The 19,445-nt window shown below is 39.4% G+C and overlaps 1 protein-coding gene across 1 annotated transcript in view; it reads left to right on the top strand.

The window, feature by feature from the left end:
* L3mbtl4 (L3MBTL histone methyl-lysine binding protein 4) overlaps positions 1-19,445 on the top strand; it is a 211,680-nt gene that overhangs the window by 44,607 nt on the left and 147,628 nt on the right. The window contains exons 5-8 of the mRNA XM_059278761.1: positions 665-800; positions 3,424-3,515; positions 4,981-5,135; positions 6,479-6,555. Of these exons, the coding sequence (XP_059134744.1) occupies positions 665-800; positions 3,424-3,515; positions 4,981-5,135; positions 6,479-6,555 (460 nt within the window). The remainder of the gene's footprint in view (positions 1-664; positions 801-3,423; positions 3,516-4,980; positions 5,136-6,478; positions 6,556-19,445) is intronic.

Raw genomic sequence — 19,445 nt, forward strand, 5'->3', positions numbered from 1 at the left:
AGGTTAGCTGAACTAATGAATATATGTTCATTTAATTTTATGAAAATCATATACAGAGAACTGTTGTTGATGAAAACGAATGGATTTTAAAATGTAATGTTTATTTAACATGTTATTAAATCAATGAAAGAGGTCTAAATTTTTAAAGACCTTGAACTCAGAAGTCACATTCACGTGCTCTGTGTGATGATAATGGCAAGTAGACTTGTACAGAATGTCTGGAGGAAGTATTTCTCAGACTGTAGTTATTTTCTGTGTTAAATACACTGGCTCCATGGGTTAAGACCATTCTGTAGCCCAGTCTCTACCCTCTTGAGGTAGGAAGTAAGCCCACCAACAGAAGATACATTTTCTAAAAGGAATATTTGGTAGATACTGAATTAAGAGTCCATTAAAAATACTTGTTTTGACCTCAGATTCCAAGATTGGTCTAAAGGGTATACTTTTGCAGGAAGTTCTAAACACCCCTTCATCATCATTTTGATTTAGTCATATATTATTTCACATTTACATTTGTTCTCTGATGAAAGTGCCTGGATGGATACAAGGATCGGATTGGTTCGTGTTGATGATGGTGACTAGACATTTGAATATTTTTGTCAGTTTCTGAGCACATTTCAATCCATGCAACTTAATGAACAATTGTGAACGTTCTCTGATTCAGGTGTGTGGTTACCGGCTGAGACTGCATTTTGATGGTTATTTAAGCTGCTATGATTTTTGGACCAATGCTGGTTCCCCTGACATTCACCCAGTGGGGTGGTGCGAAAAGACCAAGCATGAATTACATATCCCTAAGGGTAAGTTGGAATGCATTTATCAGATGGAGAGGGGGCACTTGTTATTTCGGTTTTATTTTAACACCATTTCATGAAACACTAACAAGGGAGCTGGGTGTGAATTGTTTTTCCAAATGAAAGTTTGATCTCTAGAGAATAAGACCATGACAGTGCCTTAGAGATGAGTGTAAAAAAAAAGTTCATATGTCTTTCTAAGTCATATATTCTGATTAGGAATTTAGAGCAACAAATATAATTGCTTGGGAGCACGTGATCATATACAAAGCTTATTAATCCTTATAGCAAGAAACTGATGTTCAAAATCATGGTTGAAATGAAATATCACACTCTGTCAATGGTAACACACAGGGAAGAACCTTGATTTACTCTAAACTTGCTGCGAATTTGGAAATAATGGAAAGAATGAGTCAGTAAAATGCCACAGTCAGTTTTCTTCTGATGGAAAAATGAAGCTTTGTGTTTGGTTTCTGTTTCCTGTGTGACATGTGGGCCAGGAAGTTAAGGTTGATCCTTTATTGCTGTGAGAGGCCTTGGTCTAGGTTCTTCGGACAACCATTGACAGTGCATTGTTTCCCGATTGAGTGTTAGGTTGCTGAGTAACTGCAGCAGGTTTGGATTGAGTATGCCATCTCCCTCTTCTTAGGAATTGACTCAGGTGTTCTTTTGCACATGCCTGGGGCTGAAGACAGTCTTTTGAATTGCTGGATTTGATGCAAGCTGGTGACAGTCAATGGTCTCATTCATCCAATAGGCATCATGAATTCTTTAGTATATATTGGTACTAAGTATTGAACAGCAAAAAATATGAAGTCTCAGGCTCTATGGGGCTATCCTTCAGAGGAGGGAGGTATAAATGGATGTTTTCTTGTGTCTCACAGCCATTCTCAAATTATCACTCAGAGGCTTAACATAAATTATAAATGCTTGGCCATTAGCTCAGGCTTGTTACTAGCCAACTCTTATACTTAAATTAACCCATATTTTTATTTGTGCTTTGCCATGTGGCTCATGGCTTCTTACCTCATTTTTACACATCCTGCTTGGTAGGCAGCTAGCTGGCTGGTGTCCCCTCAACTCCGCCCTCCTTCTTCCTAGCATTCTCAGTTTGGCTTTCCCACCTAACTTCCTGCCTGGCTACTGACCAATCAGCATTTTATTAAGCCAATTCAAGAGACAAATCTTTACAGTGTATAAGAGGATTATTCCACATCAGAGAAGGACTGAGTAAGGCCCTAGGGTGCTCTTTCAAATGAATATGTAGGCTTTCTGAAGTCATAGGATCCCAGACACTTCAACAAAATAAAAAATCAGCTTGGAAAGCCAGAGTTGATGTCCTGGAGTGGGGGAGTATTTGGACAGGATGCTATCTCGAGGAGACTAGTGGAGAACCATGGTAGAAAAGTAAAGCTCAATGTGTGAATGTAGTCTTGAACTCTGCAAAGAATTTGGCTTGTAGATTCAATAAGAAAATACTGATCCTGTGTAACTGGGGCCACTTCAGGTGTCAATACAGAAATCACATCTCTCACCTTAAAGGGAATAAGAGATAGTTTATTCTGGAGCCATTTTGAGTGACCATGGCCTAAGAACACGTATCTAAGTTACCTCCAATTCCATGTTTCAATATGGAAACAATTTCATAAAGTTTTAATCATTTTACAGAACAAGGAAAGTCATAAATCAGGGCAAGTTTAAAGTGCATTGATGAGTAAATCAGAGATGGGGGAAGATGAGTAAATGCAGCAAGATGGGGAAAGCTCTTTTATGGGCCAAGATGCTATCTGATGGCATTTTTAGCTTTTGTGTTGGAGAAGCTAGTGGCCTGTTAAGTTAATAGATTCCAAAAGGTTTCTATTAGTTACAGTGTTTTTGTTCTGATGCAGAAGGGGGCAAGGAATGGCTATTCCAGCTTGTTAGAACTACCCCAAGATCAAGTAACTGACCTCTAGACCTGCAACATTCCAACCTCCCCACAGTACCAAAATCCCAAGGAGCCAATCAGACAATCTGTACAGACATAGACTTCTTTCTAGAAATTCTCATTCACACAGGTCACATGGATGGGAAGATAAGACATTTTTACTGGGTAATTTATAACAATTGGGAACATAGAGTTAGACCTGCCAAATGGCCTTTGGATTTTGGCAGTGCTGGGTGTTGATCCCAGGGTGACCTTTGGATTGTGAAGGGGTTCCTAATCTCTCCCAAGTGTCTGGCTATCCCAACTGCTAAAGCATCAGGACCTCTCTTGGTCTTTGTGACCTGGTGTCCTGGTGAATGGCAACCACTCTGGGACTCTTGTCTCACTCTTTTTGCCCTTCTTTGAAAGCCTAGGGCAGGGGAGGGGGCAACACCGTATCTCAGTGGATATTAATCATCTGTGGGGACTGATATATATTATGGAAACCATACTCAACGACTTTGAACTTAAGACATTTAAACAACATGAGAACAATTTGGAGATTTTAATATAAATCATTTGTGATGGCCAAAGGAGTTATTGAATATATAGCAGAAGATTAAAACTAGATTTTAATATTTAGATTATAAAATATAAATATAAGATTTAAAATATATGTGATGATGTCTTGTGGATATTTTGAATAATGTGTACTTTTTTTAGGTTATAGAAAAGATAAAATTGTTTGGATGGATTACTTGAAGGCCTGTAGATTGCAAAATGCTCCTAAGAAATTATTCAGAAACAGAAGTCCTGTGAGTATTGTCTTCCTTCCTGTAAATCCCACTCTTCCCTAAGCTTAAGTTTCTTTAAATTTGCTTTATATGCTGTTATATTGTAAACCTAATAAATTACAAAATGTCTCAATTGCCTTTACCTTTCCTAACTTAATTCATCATAGTCTCCCCTGGGCGTATAGCTTTTTGTTTGTTTGTTTGTTTTCATTTTTCTCCTTTATCATTGCAATTAAATACTTCAGAAAACTTAATTTAAATTAAGCCTACTAAAACTTATTTAAAATACTTGTATGGATATTTTTTCCTTTATGTTGCAACAAGTTAGTTCCTTAAGCTTAATTTTGGTGTTTTGAAATGAATAAATAGTCCAGACAGACTCTGTCATATGCGTAGCAGAGATGTATCTAAGAATGATGAAAATGGAAGAAGCGTTGTTGGCAGATCCAAGGATGCTGTTCTGGAATTTGGCCAGAGGAGGCCCCTTGTGTTTCTGTGTCCTAAGCAACTCAGTGAGCCTTCAGTGTAGAATGAAAGTTCAATGCACAGCCATTCTCTGTACTCAGTAGTGAGTGGGCATTTTAGGAGAGAATGAAGCAGGGCAGAAGCCAGAACCGAACTCTGGCCCCTAGGGACCCTCTTCCTCCTTTGCCTGGTGTCCCAGCTGGGCCCTACCTACTGAGGGTCCCAAATCTAGTACACTTTACTGAAATAAGTTTCACTTTCCTGATCTGATGTTAATGTTAGATATTTATTATATGTCCCTTGTAGATTTGTATGTCAAGGAAATGGACTTTACTGATAGGAGATTGCCTTAAAAATAGAATCCACTGAAAGATAAAGAGATAGACAAAGGAATCCTCCATCCAGTCTCCAGTATTATGTGTATCTTAAAGCTCCAAGGCTGGCTAATTATAGCTATTTCATACAAAAGGTAGAGTTACATTTAACCGTAATCTATATTTTCTGCTAGAAACATCAAAGCATTAAAGTCATTTGTATTTGTATCTGTACAATACAGTCTTTAAACATGGAGAAAACACTAGTTTTAAATTCCATTATCAAATTAAACAATTTTTTTGTATGTGTGTTAAAGAGCTTTTTTAAATAGTGGTATTTGGAAATTTCATTAGCCTACAGGGAGTAGATGATAAATTTATCATCTGATGTAACCATATTCAGTAAATATTGAATCTTAGAATCTGTTCACATTACTCTAACAACCAAACAGGGAAAAATGAAGATGATAAGGGAAAGACAACTTCCTTATGTAACTAAAATGGAAAGCCATTGGGAACCTTGTGTCCTCAGTCCTTGTTATAAATGAGGGAGCCTTTGCCTTTCCCTTCCCGAGTCAGGTGAGTAAGTGTTGATACTGTGTAGACCTTGTTAGTTCGTAAGTGCCATAGAAATCCCCACAGTTGTTTGGTACCATGGGTTGACCTGTTTGATTCTGTGTCTTTCCGCCACTCCGGTGCCATGTTAGAATGGGCCAGTGCCAAAGGAGCTTCAGGTCGGGATGAAGCTGGAGGCTGTGGACAGAAGGAACCCTCGCTTGGTATGTGTGGCGACCATCGCAGACATCGTGGAAGACCGTGTACGAGTGCATTTCGATGACTGGGATGATGGCCTTGATTACTGGTGAGACATCAGCATGCATGTGCTTTGCCTGCATCTGTATTTAGTATTCGGAATTCATCTTTCCGGTGTTGACCGTCTTTACCATAACGCACATCAGAAATTCATCAGTTGACTTTTTGGTGCCTCTCTTCCACATGGATTGTCGAATTGAAGAGCACTGCCCTCCGCACCCCACCCCACCCCCCATTTTTCCCTGTCGTCTATGAAGTTACTCAGCAGTGTCTCTCTTGAAGCAAAGGAAACAGCTCAGGGCTTGCTCTTGCTCTTATATTTTATCTCATTTATGATGGAAATGGATTTGAGAAGGGGAACTGAAGAAGTTGCAGAGTTGATTTTTTTCATGGTGGGGGGTGGGGTCTGAAAACTGTTGAACTCAGCCTTGCACACAAAAGATCCAAGGAGAATGGGAGTGAATGATTTGAAAGCCCGTGGGGAGTAGAGAAAATGTGTGCTGTGGAGCCATTAAATGGGCTTTGCGCACATTGAGAGGTCTAACTGGATAAAAAAAAAAAACCCTGAACTATGGAATAGGCAGTGGCAAAAATAATCTTTCATGCACCCGATGAGGGTCTGGTGTTCTCCTTTGAACTAAGAAGCAGAACATAGAGTCATTGTTGTATAGACTATTCCAGATCCTTTGAAAAGTAAAAGGAAGAATGTAGCTGTCTTGGGTCTTACTCAGCAGTCTTGTTCACATCTGGAGTTTCCTACTAACAATTGGCCCTGTTAGTAGTCAGAGTGGATGGAAGAGACTGACTAAGACCTTCACCCAATGATCACCTGTATAGTCAGCTCTGTGTTAGCTCCACCCTACTTCATTTTCTAGTTTCAAATATAAGAAAATCGTGAAAGTAAGAAGTTTGGTCACCCACTCTAAAGTGCTGTGCTTGACCTTGTTTCTAGCTCCTGGTAACTGAAGTGCTATCCCTGTGGGACCTCTTTACGTCCAGCATGGTCATCGCTCTTTGATTCTCTATTATTCCCTGTTTGTGATTGTGACGGGATCTCAATAGGAGCAATGGGAAGGAAGAAGGATTATTTTGGCCCCCTGTTGAGAGTGTGGGGAAGGCATGGTGATGGGGCAGTGGGAGTCAGAGTGGTGGTTCCATTATGTGCTCATTCAGGAAGCCAAACATGCAGGCCAGAATAAGGATCAGCTATAATGGTCCAGTTCACTCCTGTGGTCCTACATCTGTCAGTTGTACACCATAGCCAAAAGGTTCGTCAGCCTTTAAAACTGGTGAGTTAGGTGGGCACCAAGGGCTAAGTGTGTAGATGACATTTCACAGTCTTCCCTTGAAACTCAGTACTGTGAGTGTAAACACAGAATCCTGTTTTTGCAGGTGTGATGTTAACAGTCCTTATGTCCAGCCAGTTGGTTGGTGTCAGGAGAATGGAAGAACTCTGGTAGCACCCCAAGGTGAGCAGAGTGATGTTCTTTGAAGTCATTTCTGTGTGACTGGATTTCTTTGTTTTCCATTTTGGTAGCAATATTTCATTGCATGATGAGTGGATAAAAATACTGGGAAATGCCATCAGCCACCACCAAGTGTCTAAAGCCTGCATGGACTATGTTCATAGAATGTATTGGGCAGTCTTTTAAAAAGCTGATAGAAATTTTAGCTCATTCAATGACACCATTGCTGAGGACTGACATTTGAAAGTATATATCCAGGTACATATCTTATAACTGAATTTGTTAATCAAATCATAAGATTATTTAATGTCTTTTACTTTGAAGCTAAATGTAAAAATATAAAAATGTAGAAAGTAAGTCTTAATGTATGCCCTGACTTGCCAAGATATCTTTCAACAAGCCAACCTAATGGCTTAGCCACATATATAAATGAGTCCTCTCCCTGGTTACTGTTTTAAATTACATAAATGCTGAGAACTATTTGGATACTTTCTGTATAACTTCTCTTTGTTTTCAGATTTAACACTGAATATGGATGGTAGGGGGTAGCATTGTGGTAGAGGACTTCTCTAGCATGCTGGATGGAGATCATGGGTTCAATCCCCAGCATCAGGCCTGAACGAAAAAATAAGGAGTTGACTAGATGTAGTTTTATTTTAGCATCTTTAATACAAATGTTCAAAGAGAAATCTGTTTTCTTTCAATATGTAATATACAAGAATAAATGTAGAAAACAGGATATAGCATCTATAATGTAGCAGCTGTTTGGTTTTTAGCATGAATAATTATGGACTTTTCTAGTTTTTAAGTCCTAAACAGAAATGGAGGAGGAGTGGATTAGGGAGTGAGAACAGTGGAAGAGGGTGACAGGAGGGACCAGGAGGAGAGAAGGGAGGGGAAACTGTGGCTGGGATGGGAAATGAATGAATGAATGAATGAATAAATAAATAAATGTGTTAAAAACAAAATTCAAAACATTTTTAATATTAAAAATTGTACAAAGTAAAGGATGTCTCATGGACATTTTCAAATATTTATATGATGTATTTAGGTCACACTCATCCCTTTATTACTTTCTCTTTTTAATTGAAAATATATTTTTTCATATATTATATTCTGACTATGGTTTCCCCTCCCCCAACTCCTCCCAGATTCTCTCCACATCTACACCCTTTCATTCTCTCTTTCATTAGAATACAAATAGGTATATAAAAATAATAAGACAAAAAAAAGAATAGGACAAAGCAAGAAAATAAATAGGAAAAAAAAAAAAGAGAGCCAAAACGACATTACTCCTCATACTGGGTTGCCTGGTCTAACCTTAATACATGGGAGGTGCTTAGCCTTACTACAGCTTGATATGTCACATTTTGTTGATATCCATGGAAGACCTGCCCTTTCCTGAACAGAAACAGAGGAGGAGTGGACTCGGGGGTGGGAGCAGAGGTGGGGTGAGGAGGAGGGACCAGGAGGAGAGGAGGGAGGGGAAACTACAGCTGGGATGTAAAATAAATAAAGTAATTAATTAATTTTAAAAAGAGCCAAAGAAAATCACAAGAAACAAATATACAGGCACTGAGACACACATATTCACATACACAGAAAATCCATTAAAACAAAGTCGGAAAGCATGATATATAAGCAAAAGATCTGTAAGGGAAAAAATTAAATAATCTCCAAAGAGATAATTGAGTTTGTTTTATGTTGGCCATCTACTGTCATGCAAGAGGCCTGCCCTAAGTGTGGTTTATATGCCCAGTGAGACTATTGGAGAAAACCAATTTTTCCTTTGAGAGAGAGTATCATTTGGAGATAGCTTCAGGATTGGGGTTGGGATCTGTATGTACTTCACCTCACCTCTCAGTACTGGGACCCCACCCGGCTTAGACCTTTCGTACATTCTTAAGTCCCCTCCCCTCCACACCCCTAGAAATCCACCCTTTAGTGTCCCACTCTTTTCCGCACTCCCCACCAATTCCACACATACTAAGGAAGAGATGTATTTGTTTTGGTGGGACCCGTTCACTTCACTTAACATGACAATCTTTAATTCCATGTTCCTTCAAATGACGTAATTTCATTCTCCTTCATAGCTTCACAGTATATAAACAAACACAGCGCTTGACCAATGCATCTGTTGATGTGGACCTAGGTCAGTTTTATAGCTTGGTTAGTATGAATTGTTCTGTGATAAACATAAGTATGCAAGTATTGCTAACATAAGCTGAGTTCATTCTTTAGAATATATGCCCAGAAGCAAACTGGATCATACAGAAGTTGTATTTTTAATTTTTTAAAAGAAAATTCTACATGGGCAGCATCAATTCACATTCCAACCAGCACTGGATGTAGGGTTTTCCCCTCACATCCTTGCCAGCATTTTTTTTTCTTGATGGTACCCACTGCAGCTGAGGTGAAATAGAATTCAGTGTGGCTTTGCTTATTTCCTCCCCCCCAGCACCAACCCAACTTCATGTTTGTTCACTCTCTTAAAACACACACATACACACATACACACACACACACACACACACACGTACGCGTGCACACATACACAGAGGCACAAATGCATACACATACACACAAATGCACACACACACACATGCACACACATGCACGCACGCACGCACGTGTGCACACATACACAGAGGCACAAATGCACACACATGCACACAAATGCATACACACACATGCACACACACACACACACACACACACACACACACCCGAAAAACGTGGAGTTTTTCTGGTTTGTGTTAGTCAACTTCTGGGCATGGGGCCTGTATTAGAGTACGTTGGATGTACCTACTGTCACTCTATTGAAGAAAACTGATTTCCTTCTAATAGAAACTACCAACTGTGAATGGCTTCTTGGCCAAGGGTGGGGCTCTGTGTCTACTCTCCTCTGTGCCAAGATTCTTGTCTCAGTTGAGTTTGTGCAGGTCTTGTGTGTGCTGTCATAGTCTCGGTGAGTTCATACTTGCCTCGTCCTGTCTGGAAAAAAACTGCTTGCTTAGAGTCATCAGTCACCTTTGGCTCCCACAATCTTTTCACTCTCCATGTAGTTCCCTGAACCTTGAAGGGAGAGCAGTGTTAAAGACATTGAGAGCTGAATACTCCATAGTCTCTCACTCTCTGAATATTGTCCTGTTGGGGGTCTTTGTGGTAATTGCCACCTAGTGCAAGAAGAAGCTTCCATGATGAAATTGAGCAATGTACTGATCTATGAGCACATTAGAATGTCATTTTATTGCTATGCCCTTTTATTAGAATATTAGTAGTAAGTTTTGCCATAGGCCTATAACCTGTCTAGTCACAGTTTCTTGGCCTCCTTACCAGTGTAAAGGATGGATTTTATCTCATCAGGGAGCTTTACATTCAATTAAAAAGTGATGTGTTACTCTCCTAACGTTTATGCCACTGCTGCACCAGTGGGCATGTCTTGCAGGCAGGTCATTATTGTAGATTGAAAGTTTCATACCTGGGTGAGATTGTCGATTGCCCTTCTTCTTTGGTAGCATACAGAGCATCTTCTAGCACTGTGAATGCTATCCAGTAGAGGTGAGCCTTCCAGTTGAATAGTAGCCAGATCCAGCCATGCCATTCTTGAACATATACACAAAGGACTCTATGTCTTACTGCAGAGATACTTCCTCATCCATGTTCATTGCTTCTGTATTCATAATAGTCAGAAATTGAACATAGGCAAGATGTCCATCAACTGGTGAGTGATAATGAAAATGTGGTACATTTACATAATGAAATATTACTCAGTTACTAAGGAAAACAAAATTCTTAAGTTTTCATGTAAATAAATTTAGCTATAAGGAATCACCTTGAATGAGGTAACACAGACCAAGAAAGACAAACACTGCATATTTCCTCTCATATGTGGTTGTTAGCTTTGAGGTTTAGAGATGTGAGTTCCATTTGGCACCAAGATTAGATAGCTAGTAAGTGACTTGAGGGGGGAGTTTCCAATGAAGTGGAAATAAAGTACAGTGTAATATGGATATAAGAAGGGAATTAGAGGAGGGGGTGAAAAGGAATAAGGGATGGGAAGGCAGGGTAGAGGAGGGAATATGGGAGGAACAACTAACAGTAAAAGCCTTTTGAAAACCCACTAATGTAGAATATTCCCAATAAATGACATATATTATAACAGTTTAAATAGAATCATCATATACTGGGAGAAACAGTACCCCAACTAGATATAATAAGGTACCAAATAAAACCCCAGTGCAAGGAGTGCATTACATCTTTTGAGTTGTTGGCCAAAGGTGTCCCAGAGACCACCCCCAACACTGCAGCTCTAGGTAGTGCGCACGCGCGCGCACACACACACACACACACTATGAGATATAAATTGAGATTACCTATGAAGAGGTTATCTCTCCTAAATCCCACAGGGAGCCAATATTAAAGCCCATTGGCAGATGTAGGCTACTTTTCAAGTTGTTGGTCAGTGGGGGTTCCCTCGATTCCCCAAATGTTACAGGTCAATGCCACTGTTTTCCATTGCCCACAGAATTTGACGCTATGTCCTAGGATGAGAGGAATAAGCCGGTATCATCTTGAAAGCTTCCTCCTACTGTTGGTAGGTTCTATGTGTACCCCCACGGAAGAAAGGTCCTCAGCAGTCCTACCCAGCTGTGGACTGTTGCAAACTACAGTAACAACTGGCCTTGCAAGACGTGCCAGCTGTGCAGTAGTGGCGAGAGTGTGGTGGGAGTAGTCACTAGCTGCTTTTCATGGCTGAATATTCTGACACAGTGTTTGTCTGCCTCTCTGTTGATGAATGTTTGGTGATGTTTCACCCTTTTGGTTCATGATAATGCTGTGGAAGCATGCGTGTTTAATTTTCTGTTTCTGTATGTATCTTCATTCTCTTTATCATCTTTCTGTACTTGGGAGGGGAATTGCTGGGTCACACATGGAAATTCCATCTCTTTAATATTTGGGAAACTTTTCTAGAGTATCTGTGCCATTTGATGTTCCTGAAAGAAATGGGATTTTTTTCCCTCCCCATACTTTTGCTACCCTTTTCTGTATTCTGCTTTTTGGGTAAAATTATCTCCTGCTGAGAGAAGGATAAGGTGCCAGCCAGAGGGGGAGGTTGCCTCTTAGAAAGAGATTTCACCATGTTAAACGCTCGTCAGAGCACCTTACAGAAAGACTGAAACCCAGATAGTGATGGGTCACCAATGAGCAGGACTACAGATTGACTGCTCAGGTGTGCATCTCTTTGGCTCTCTATCTAAACTTTGATCTCACTTCAGGTCCCCAAAGATGGACTTGTGAGGGTGGGATCACTGGATCCCTGTTCCTCTTTCCAATGTGGCACATTGAGTAAATCTCCCCTTTCTTCTTTTTCTAAAACCTTATCCTGCTAGATCTGAAGTAGGATCTCACCGTGGTTTGGGTTTGTGCTTTTTGTCAGTCCTTCCCATTGGACAGTTTCTCACGGGCTTGTCTCCTATCTGTATATTTTCTTAGGAGAAATGTCTATTCAAATCCTTCATCCATATTAAACCGCCTTGTGTTTTCATTATTTCACATTTAAATATTATGTTATTGTCGCCTAAAAGTTAGAGTATTCTGAGTGGGTGATTATCTAGAAGTCAGGCAGGTGGTTGGCACATATTTCATTCCACTTTATATGCTTCATTTTCACATATTTAAAAAAGGAATTGTTTTTATTGAAGTGTGTTTTTGCATGTCTTTGTGAGTGTATGCCACATGCTTGCAGATGCCTTCAGAGTCCAGAGGAGAGTGTCTGATTTCCTGGAGCTGAAGTGACAGGCAGTTAGGAGCCACCTGAAGGGTGCTGGGAAGCAAACTCTTGTTTGGCCTCTAGGAGAGCAGCAAGTGCTCATAACTGCTGAGGCATTTTTCCAGCCTATATTTTTCACATTCTTCATATTGTCCTTTGTGTTGATTTCCTGTTTCTATAATGGGATATTTGAGGAAGATAATTTTATAAAGAAAGCAAAAGTCTATGCAGATTCTTGGAGGCTCAGTGGTATGGCATCTCAGTCAGTTCACTTCTGTTGAGGGTGGTGTCAGGCTCTGTCAGGTGATGGATGGCAGATGATAATGGTTGGGAGGTAAATAGAAACCAACGCCCACAGCCTGAACAAGGGCAGAGAGAGGAAAGGCAAGGTCAGGCCTTATCCTTTTAAAACAGCCCTCTAGAAGGGACTCAGCTGGTCCCTAGAAAGCATCTCACGACCCCAGTGACTTAGGGCTCTTCCACTAAGCCTTGTGTCACAAAGATGTGAACATTTTCCACTGTGCCACTCTGTGGACAATCATTAGAGGACACTGGGACCAGTCTCAGGCCACAGCATCCTCCCATATATAATGTTTACATTATCTAGTTTTTTTGTGGCTCTTAATTGTAGTGTTAAGTCTGAGAATTTATTGTTAAATTTCAGATCAATATATATTACCTGTGGATTTTACATTTCTTGCTCTTATATTTAAGTCATTGATCCATGTTTGATGAGTTGTCGTATATATCACAAGACAGGAGTTCCATTTATTCTTTTGAATATGTTATCCGGTTTCCAAACACCATTTCTGAAGAGACTTTTCTTTCTCCTTTGAATAATCTGTGCAACATTTTTGAGACTAAATTTACCATAGAAGATTGGTTCATTTCTGGAGTCACAGTTTCTATTGCATTAAACAAATGCAAATATAATATGCAATATTCTAGTGCAATAAATCAGTGCAAAAGAAACATAAACAGTATTTTTATCCATTTGCCAGCACCACTTTGTAATCCATTTTACAACTAGCAATTGTAAACTCTTCAAATTTACTCCTCATTTTCAAGACTGTTTTGTTTATTGGGACCCTTTAGCACTCATATGAATTCGAGGATTGGCTTTTTTTGAGAGAAATAACTTGTAATTTGGATAGGGTTGAATTCAATCTGTAGGTTGCTTTGGAAAATACTGTGTTCAGTGCTGAGTTTTCTGATCCATAAAGATGAGATATTTTCAATTTATTTAGGCTTTCTTTAATTTTTTTCTGCACTCCTTTCTAGTTTTCAGCTAACTTTTTTTTTAAATCTGTTTGAATAATTTTGCTCTTGGGCAATTTGTTTTTTAGGTACTATTATAGATGAAATTGTTTTCTTAACTTATTTTGGTATTATTGTTATCAAGTTGAAACAAATATATTCTTGTGTGTTCATGTTCTACCTTGCAAATTTACTGAATGTGTTTATTCAGTCCATGTCTCTGAATACTTCCATGACGTTTCTAGACATGCAATCATGTCATCTGTCGTAGGAGGTACTTATACTTCTTTATGTGAGGTTTGATTGATTTTTGCTGATCTTTCTTGCCTAATTGTTCTTCCTGTGTCTGCAGTACAATACTGGAAATAGAAACTTGCTTGTTTCTTATGAAGAAAGATTCAAGCATCTTACCATTGGTAGGATGCTAGCTTAGGTTTAAGTTCATGTTCTTCCTGGGTTTAAGGGGATTTTAATTTTCTCTGAGTCTTTTTCACTAATACATCCTGAACACTTGCACACCCCACCTCCCTACCACTGCTGTGCACCAACCCCTTCCCACATAAAACAAAACAAGCCCCCACCCCCACGTTGACTTTATTCAATGTTTTTCTGCATCTATGGAGATGGCTTTATAGTTTTACCTCTTTTGTCCTTTCCTGTAATCATTTCATTGATTGATTTCCCTATGCTGAATCACAATTGTATTCTTGGGGGTAAATCTACCTGATGATTTTATTCCATTTGGTTCAGTTCACTGACTGGAAAAAATTTTTGTGGATATCCATATGGTCTGTTGTTTTCTTGTCGTATCTCTTGCGACTGTTCTTTTTTATGGTGTTGTAAATGAAATTTTTATTGATTCTATTCTTTGATTGTTTATTGTTAGTATTAAAATACAGTTTATTTCTTTGTATTGATCTTCTATCCTGCAGCTTTCCTGAATTCGTCAATTGCTCTCCTAGAACATTCTTTATGATTTTCTGTCTGCGAAATTACACCATATGCAGATGGAGATACTTTCATTTGCTCCTGTGTATTCTGAGTGACTTTTGTTTTTTGTCTGATTTATCCCATAGTACACCACTGGAGGAAAACTGGTAGAATCACCCAGTTTCTTTCTTCCCAATTTTAGGAAAAAGATTTCAGTCTTTCACAATTACATATGATAGTCATTGTGGGTTTTATCAGATGGAAGAACTTCTTTTGGGTTTTAGTTTAAGTACTTAAAAAAAAAAGACGGTCTTTTTTTTCTATTAATGTGATATTATTAGTATTGATTGATTCTCATGCTATACCAATTTTGTCTTCCTAGGACCAATCTTACTAGAAGTAATTATAGTGTTGCATTATTTTAATGTAGTATCTTGTTAATTATTGCAGAATTACACACATTCTTAGAGTGTATATTGATCATATTCACCCCCAATTCTTTTTCTAACTCCTCCTAGGAACTACCCTCTACCTACCATCCTTACCTAAATTGGTGCGTTTTTTTTCTGGTCTCTTATTTTTTTGATAGTCCACTGAATCTAATTTGTGCTATCCTTATCCACATCCACTGTAGCATGGCAGACTTACCAAAAACTAAATAAAATTGAATCATCTAAATAAAACTGATTCTTGCTCTCCTAGCAGTCATCAACTACGAGCAGTTCCTCAGATAGAGTAGAAGATTCATGACATTTCCAACTTCATGGTGGAATCCTGACAGGCTTGGAAGACAGCCACAGCTGCAGTGAATTCATGAGAGACTTGGTCTTGTCACACACATAAGACACTTGTTTCACCACAGTCTCCCCCCGACCCCACCCCACCTTTGGCTCTTAATGTCTCTTTGTCCTTAGTGCTCCAGATCTTTGGAAGGAGAGTATATGATATAAATGTCCCATTTATAGTTGAAGATTTACATAAAGAGGTTATTCTGATGAGGACCGGGAGCTGCACTAATATTTGGGTATAGAGACATGTATTGAGAGGGCAGGTTGATACTATGTCCCTTTAGCAAAATGATAGTAGGTTCAATTCTGGGGCCTGTGAAATCTTCAACAAAAGGTTCTTGGTCAAATTTATAGCTGGCCTATGCATTTCCTCTGTGGAGCAGGCCTTAAATCTAATCAGTAGTTACCCAATAACGTTCATGCCACTATTGCACTCTAGTATGTCTTGCCAGGGATTTGACTCCCGTTCTCACAGAATTCACTGTGGGACTAGAACTTTGACATTAGCCCTAGCTGACTCATGGAACTCAGTTTGTGATGGGGACTTGACTCCCTTGAGACACCCTGGCAGTCAACGTGTGGCCAGGTGGGCATGCTGTCACATTGCCAAGACAGGATCATCTCAGGGATCCCAGCTGAGAATCAATGACAAGATTTTTCAGTCGCCACAGCTGAACTTCATGTAAACTTTCCTATAGCAAGATTCACAGAAAACAAGACAAACCAAATAGAATTAGAAGGCAAATCTAGAAGGTAAATCCATCCTAACTGATGCATAAAACACAACAAAGAGACAGTATCACAAAAACAACGACTCACCTTGACCTAAACTCAAACCATCCAAATACCCCTATAACAGAAATCAAAATCACAGGCATAACTGAAATATCTGAGAAAGAATACAGATTAAGGGCCATTGTAGAAGTCTAAAACACAGATGTATAGACTAAAGGAATCTACCCCAAACCTTGACAAGACCATCTCCAGAGTGAATAAAAACAGCAAGTTAGAGGAGAAGGTACAAAATGAAGAAAAAAATTCAGCCAAAAAAATTTAAAGTTTTGAGAAAGTGCCAAATAGAGCAAATGTGAATGAAAATAATGGTCAGTCAGATAGAAATCATGTGAGATACCCATCACCAGATAAGACCTTGAAGAACAAATTCAAGATGGAGGCCAAAGCTGAGACAGAAAATCATCAAAAATAGATATGGAGAAAATTAAGGAGTACAACCAAGATTTTCATGAATGCTGTGATACATTTCCAAGGGCCAAACCTAGAAGAAGGAGCAGAGATAAAGTCAAAAGGAATACACAGCCTCTTTAATAAAATTTTTAACAAAGTTTTCTAACCCTAGAAAATGAATTGGACTTCCAAACAAAAGGCCTTTATAGCCCCAAGCCAATGTGATCAGATAGAAATTCTACAAGATGCATCATAGTCTAGATTTCAAAAATACAAAGTAACAACACACACACACACACACACACACACACACACACACACACATCATTTAATAGTAAAAGAAGAATGCAACCCAGGAATATCAAAATAATCTCAGGCCTTTAATCAGAAAATCTAAAAACCAGAAAAGCAGGGAAAAATATTTTTCAACTCTGAAGGTAAAAATAACTCTGAACAAAGAATGCCAAACCTAAAAAGATTATCTTTCATAATTGATAGAAATGTAAGGCTATTTTAAGACAAAATATTTTTACATTATAGATTTTGGAATTAAGATTCTTTACCCATATATGTTTCATATTTAAATACAGTACAATGAAAATGATATTAAACATTGTCCATATGAATGGTTTGTTTCTGTTAGCAATTATTTCCAAATGTTGTTGGTTAAAATTATTTTTACTGAAAATGAATTTATCCTTTGAATATTACTTATGTTTATGGATTTTTAGACATGTTTAAGCATAAATATGTTAATGTTTATAGATTATAAAATTTTATGTCTTCAATTAAATTTTTGTCAGAAAAAAGTGTATTTTTATTTGTCAAAGCTTATGCACTTCTAGGGGCAGTTAAAGCTTTTGAAAGCAAAACAGCATGCACAGATCTGTGTATTGACCCCAGGGGTTATGGCAGATTCTTGTGGGTTTCCAGACAACAGGGATGGGTAGGGTGGAAGGAAGGAGGGAGGAAGACCATTTGTAAACATGTAACATGAAAATATGAAGTCATTTCACTGATACACTTTTCAGTGTTAGCTATGGTTTCCGTTGCTCCTCCAAGAAGACAGAGAGCACACCACCTTCTGTTCTGCGGGAGAAGCTTTGCTGAGACTTAAGCTGGAGTGATAAATAGGTAATAGATAGACTTTTAGGAAACCCTTCTAACCGTGTGAAGAAGTAATGGTCCTCTCCAAGGGCCATCATGTTTCTCAGAGACCCGTGGCATCTGTGTATGAAGCAGGTAATGCTCAGTTATGCATCAGTTCCTGACGAACAGGGGAAAATCTGGTCCTTTCATTAAGTAAAGGCACCCACAGTCTTTGATGAAACATCACAGAGCCACCTCTTGTCAGCTAAAAGTTAATTTCGGAGTGTGCATAGAGGCCAGGAAACTAGCAAGGAGCCCAGGGGAGGGAAGAAAAGGGGGGACTTTAAGAAAGAAAGAAGAGGAGGGTTATAGAACACATGTGTAAAGAAGGTTCAAGCAGGAGCATTGGGATGCAAGGGGGCAAGTTTGCATGGGAAGGGGGCAAGTTTGCATGGGAAGGGGCAGAGAAATAAAGAAGAAGAGTCAGTCATCAGTCTATTAACAAACTCAGCGTGTATGAAAATGCCATCAGGGGAAGCAGATGCAGAGATCCATGGCCAGGCCCCAGGTGGAGCTCCAGAAGCCCAGTCGGCGAGAGAAGAGGGATTGTATGAGCGAGAGATGTTGAGACCATGATTAGAAAAAGCACAGGGACAAATAGCCAAACTAGTGGAAACACATGAACTATGAGCCAATAGCTGAGGAGCCCCCATGGAACTGGATCAGGCCCTCTGGATAAGTGAGACAGTTGATTAGCTTGAACTGTTTGGGAGGCAACCAGGCAGTGGGACCAGGACCTGTCCTTAGTGCATGAGCTGGCTTTTTGGAGCCTGGGGCCTATGCTGGGACACTTTGCTCAGTCTGGGTGAAGGGTGGAGGGGACTGGACCTGCCTCGACTGAATCTATCAGGCTGAGCTGAATCCCCAGAGGAGTCCTTGCCCTGGAGGAGGTGGGAATGGGGGGTGGATTGGGGGAAGGGCGGGGGAGGCGGGAAAAGGGAGGACAGGGGAATCCGTGGCTGATATGTAAAATTAAATTAATTATAAAATTTTTTTAAAAAAAGAAAATGCCGTCAGGAAACTTGTGAATTTGTATGCTAATTATTAGAATAAATATAAACTTAATATTAATTCTCTTGAAGAATGCCCCATAGATTGCTGGCTGAAAGGTACTTTTCTTCCCTTATGTCTGATATCTAGAATGTAGCTGCCATTTATTTAAAAAAATCTCTGAAAGTTTGTACATGTATATGAATTTACATTGTTCTGTATCACTCAGTGTGTCTTATACATCAGATTCAACAGTGCTGAGAGACTTGCTTCCACAGGCCATGTGACAGGCTGTTCTGTAGTTCATGAGAAGACCCTGTCCCCTTACCTCTCCCTTATGAACTGGACAGGTGGGCCAGAAGCCCCGCAGGCTGTGTGGACTGTCAGGATGCATGTGTCTGGAAGCAGGGCTGGTCTCCTAGAAGGCTGAGCCAAGGCAGGAGGGCCTCTGCAAACACAGATTGCTGCTCACTTCGGGGTGCTTACTGTAAACTCTCAAGCTGGACTCAGTACACGCATCCTCAGATCTTCTACAGTGATAGAATGGAAAGAAGGGCACAGAGTCTTGTTCTAAATGAAGAGTCTATTATTTTTCTAACAGCTGAACTGAAGTGGCAGCCACCAAAGTCATGCACTTACAGTAGCATAGTCAATATTTTTACCATATTTGCAGAGTTGTGTAACCATCATCATATTCATTTTGACAACACTTCCATCACCCCCAAAAGGAATTCCCAATAGTTACCTATTATTCCCCAAGCCTTCATCTTTTCGAGTTCTTGGCATCCACTAATCACTTTGCGTCTTTACAAATGTACCTG

The sequence above is a fragment of the Peromyscus eremicus genome, chromosome 13, assembly GCF_949786415.1.
Source record: "Peromyscus eremicus chromosome 13, PerEre_H2_v1, whole genome shotgun sequence".
NCBI classification, from domain to species: domain Eukaryota; kingdom Metazoa; phylum Chordata; class Mammalia; order Rodentia; family Cricetidae; genus Peromyscus; species Peromyscus eremicus.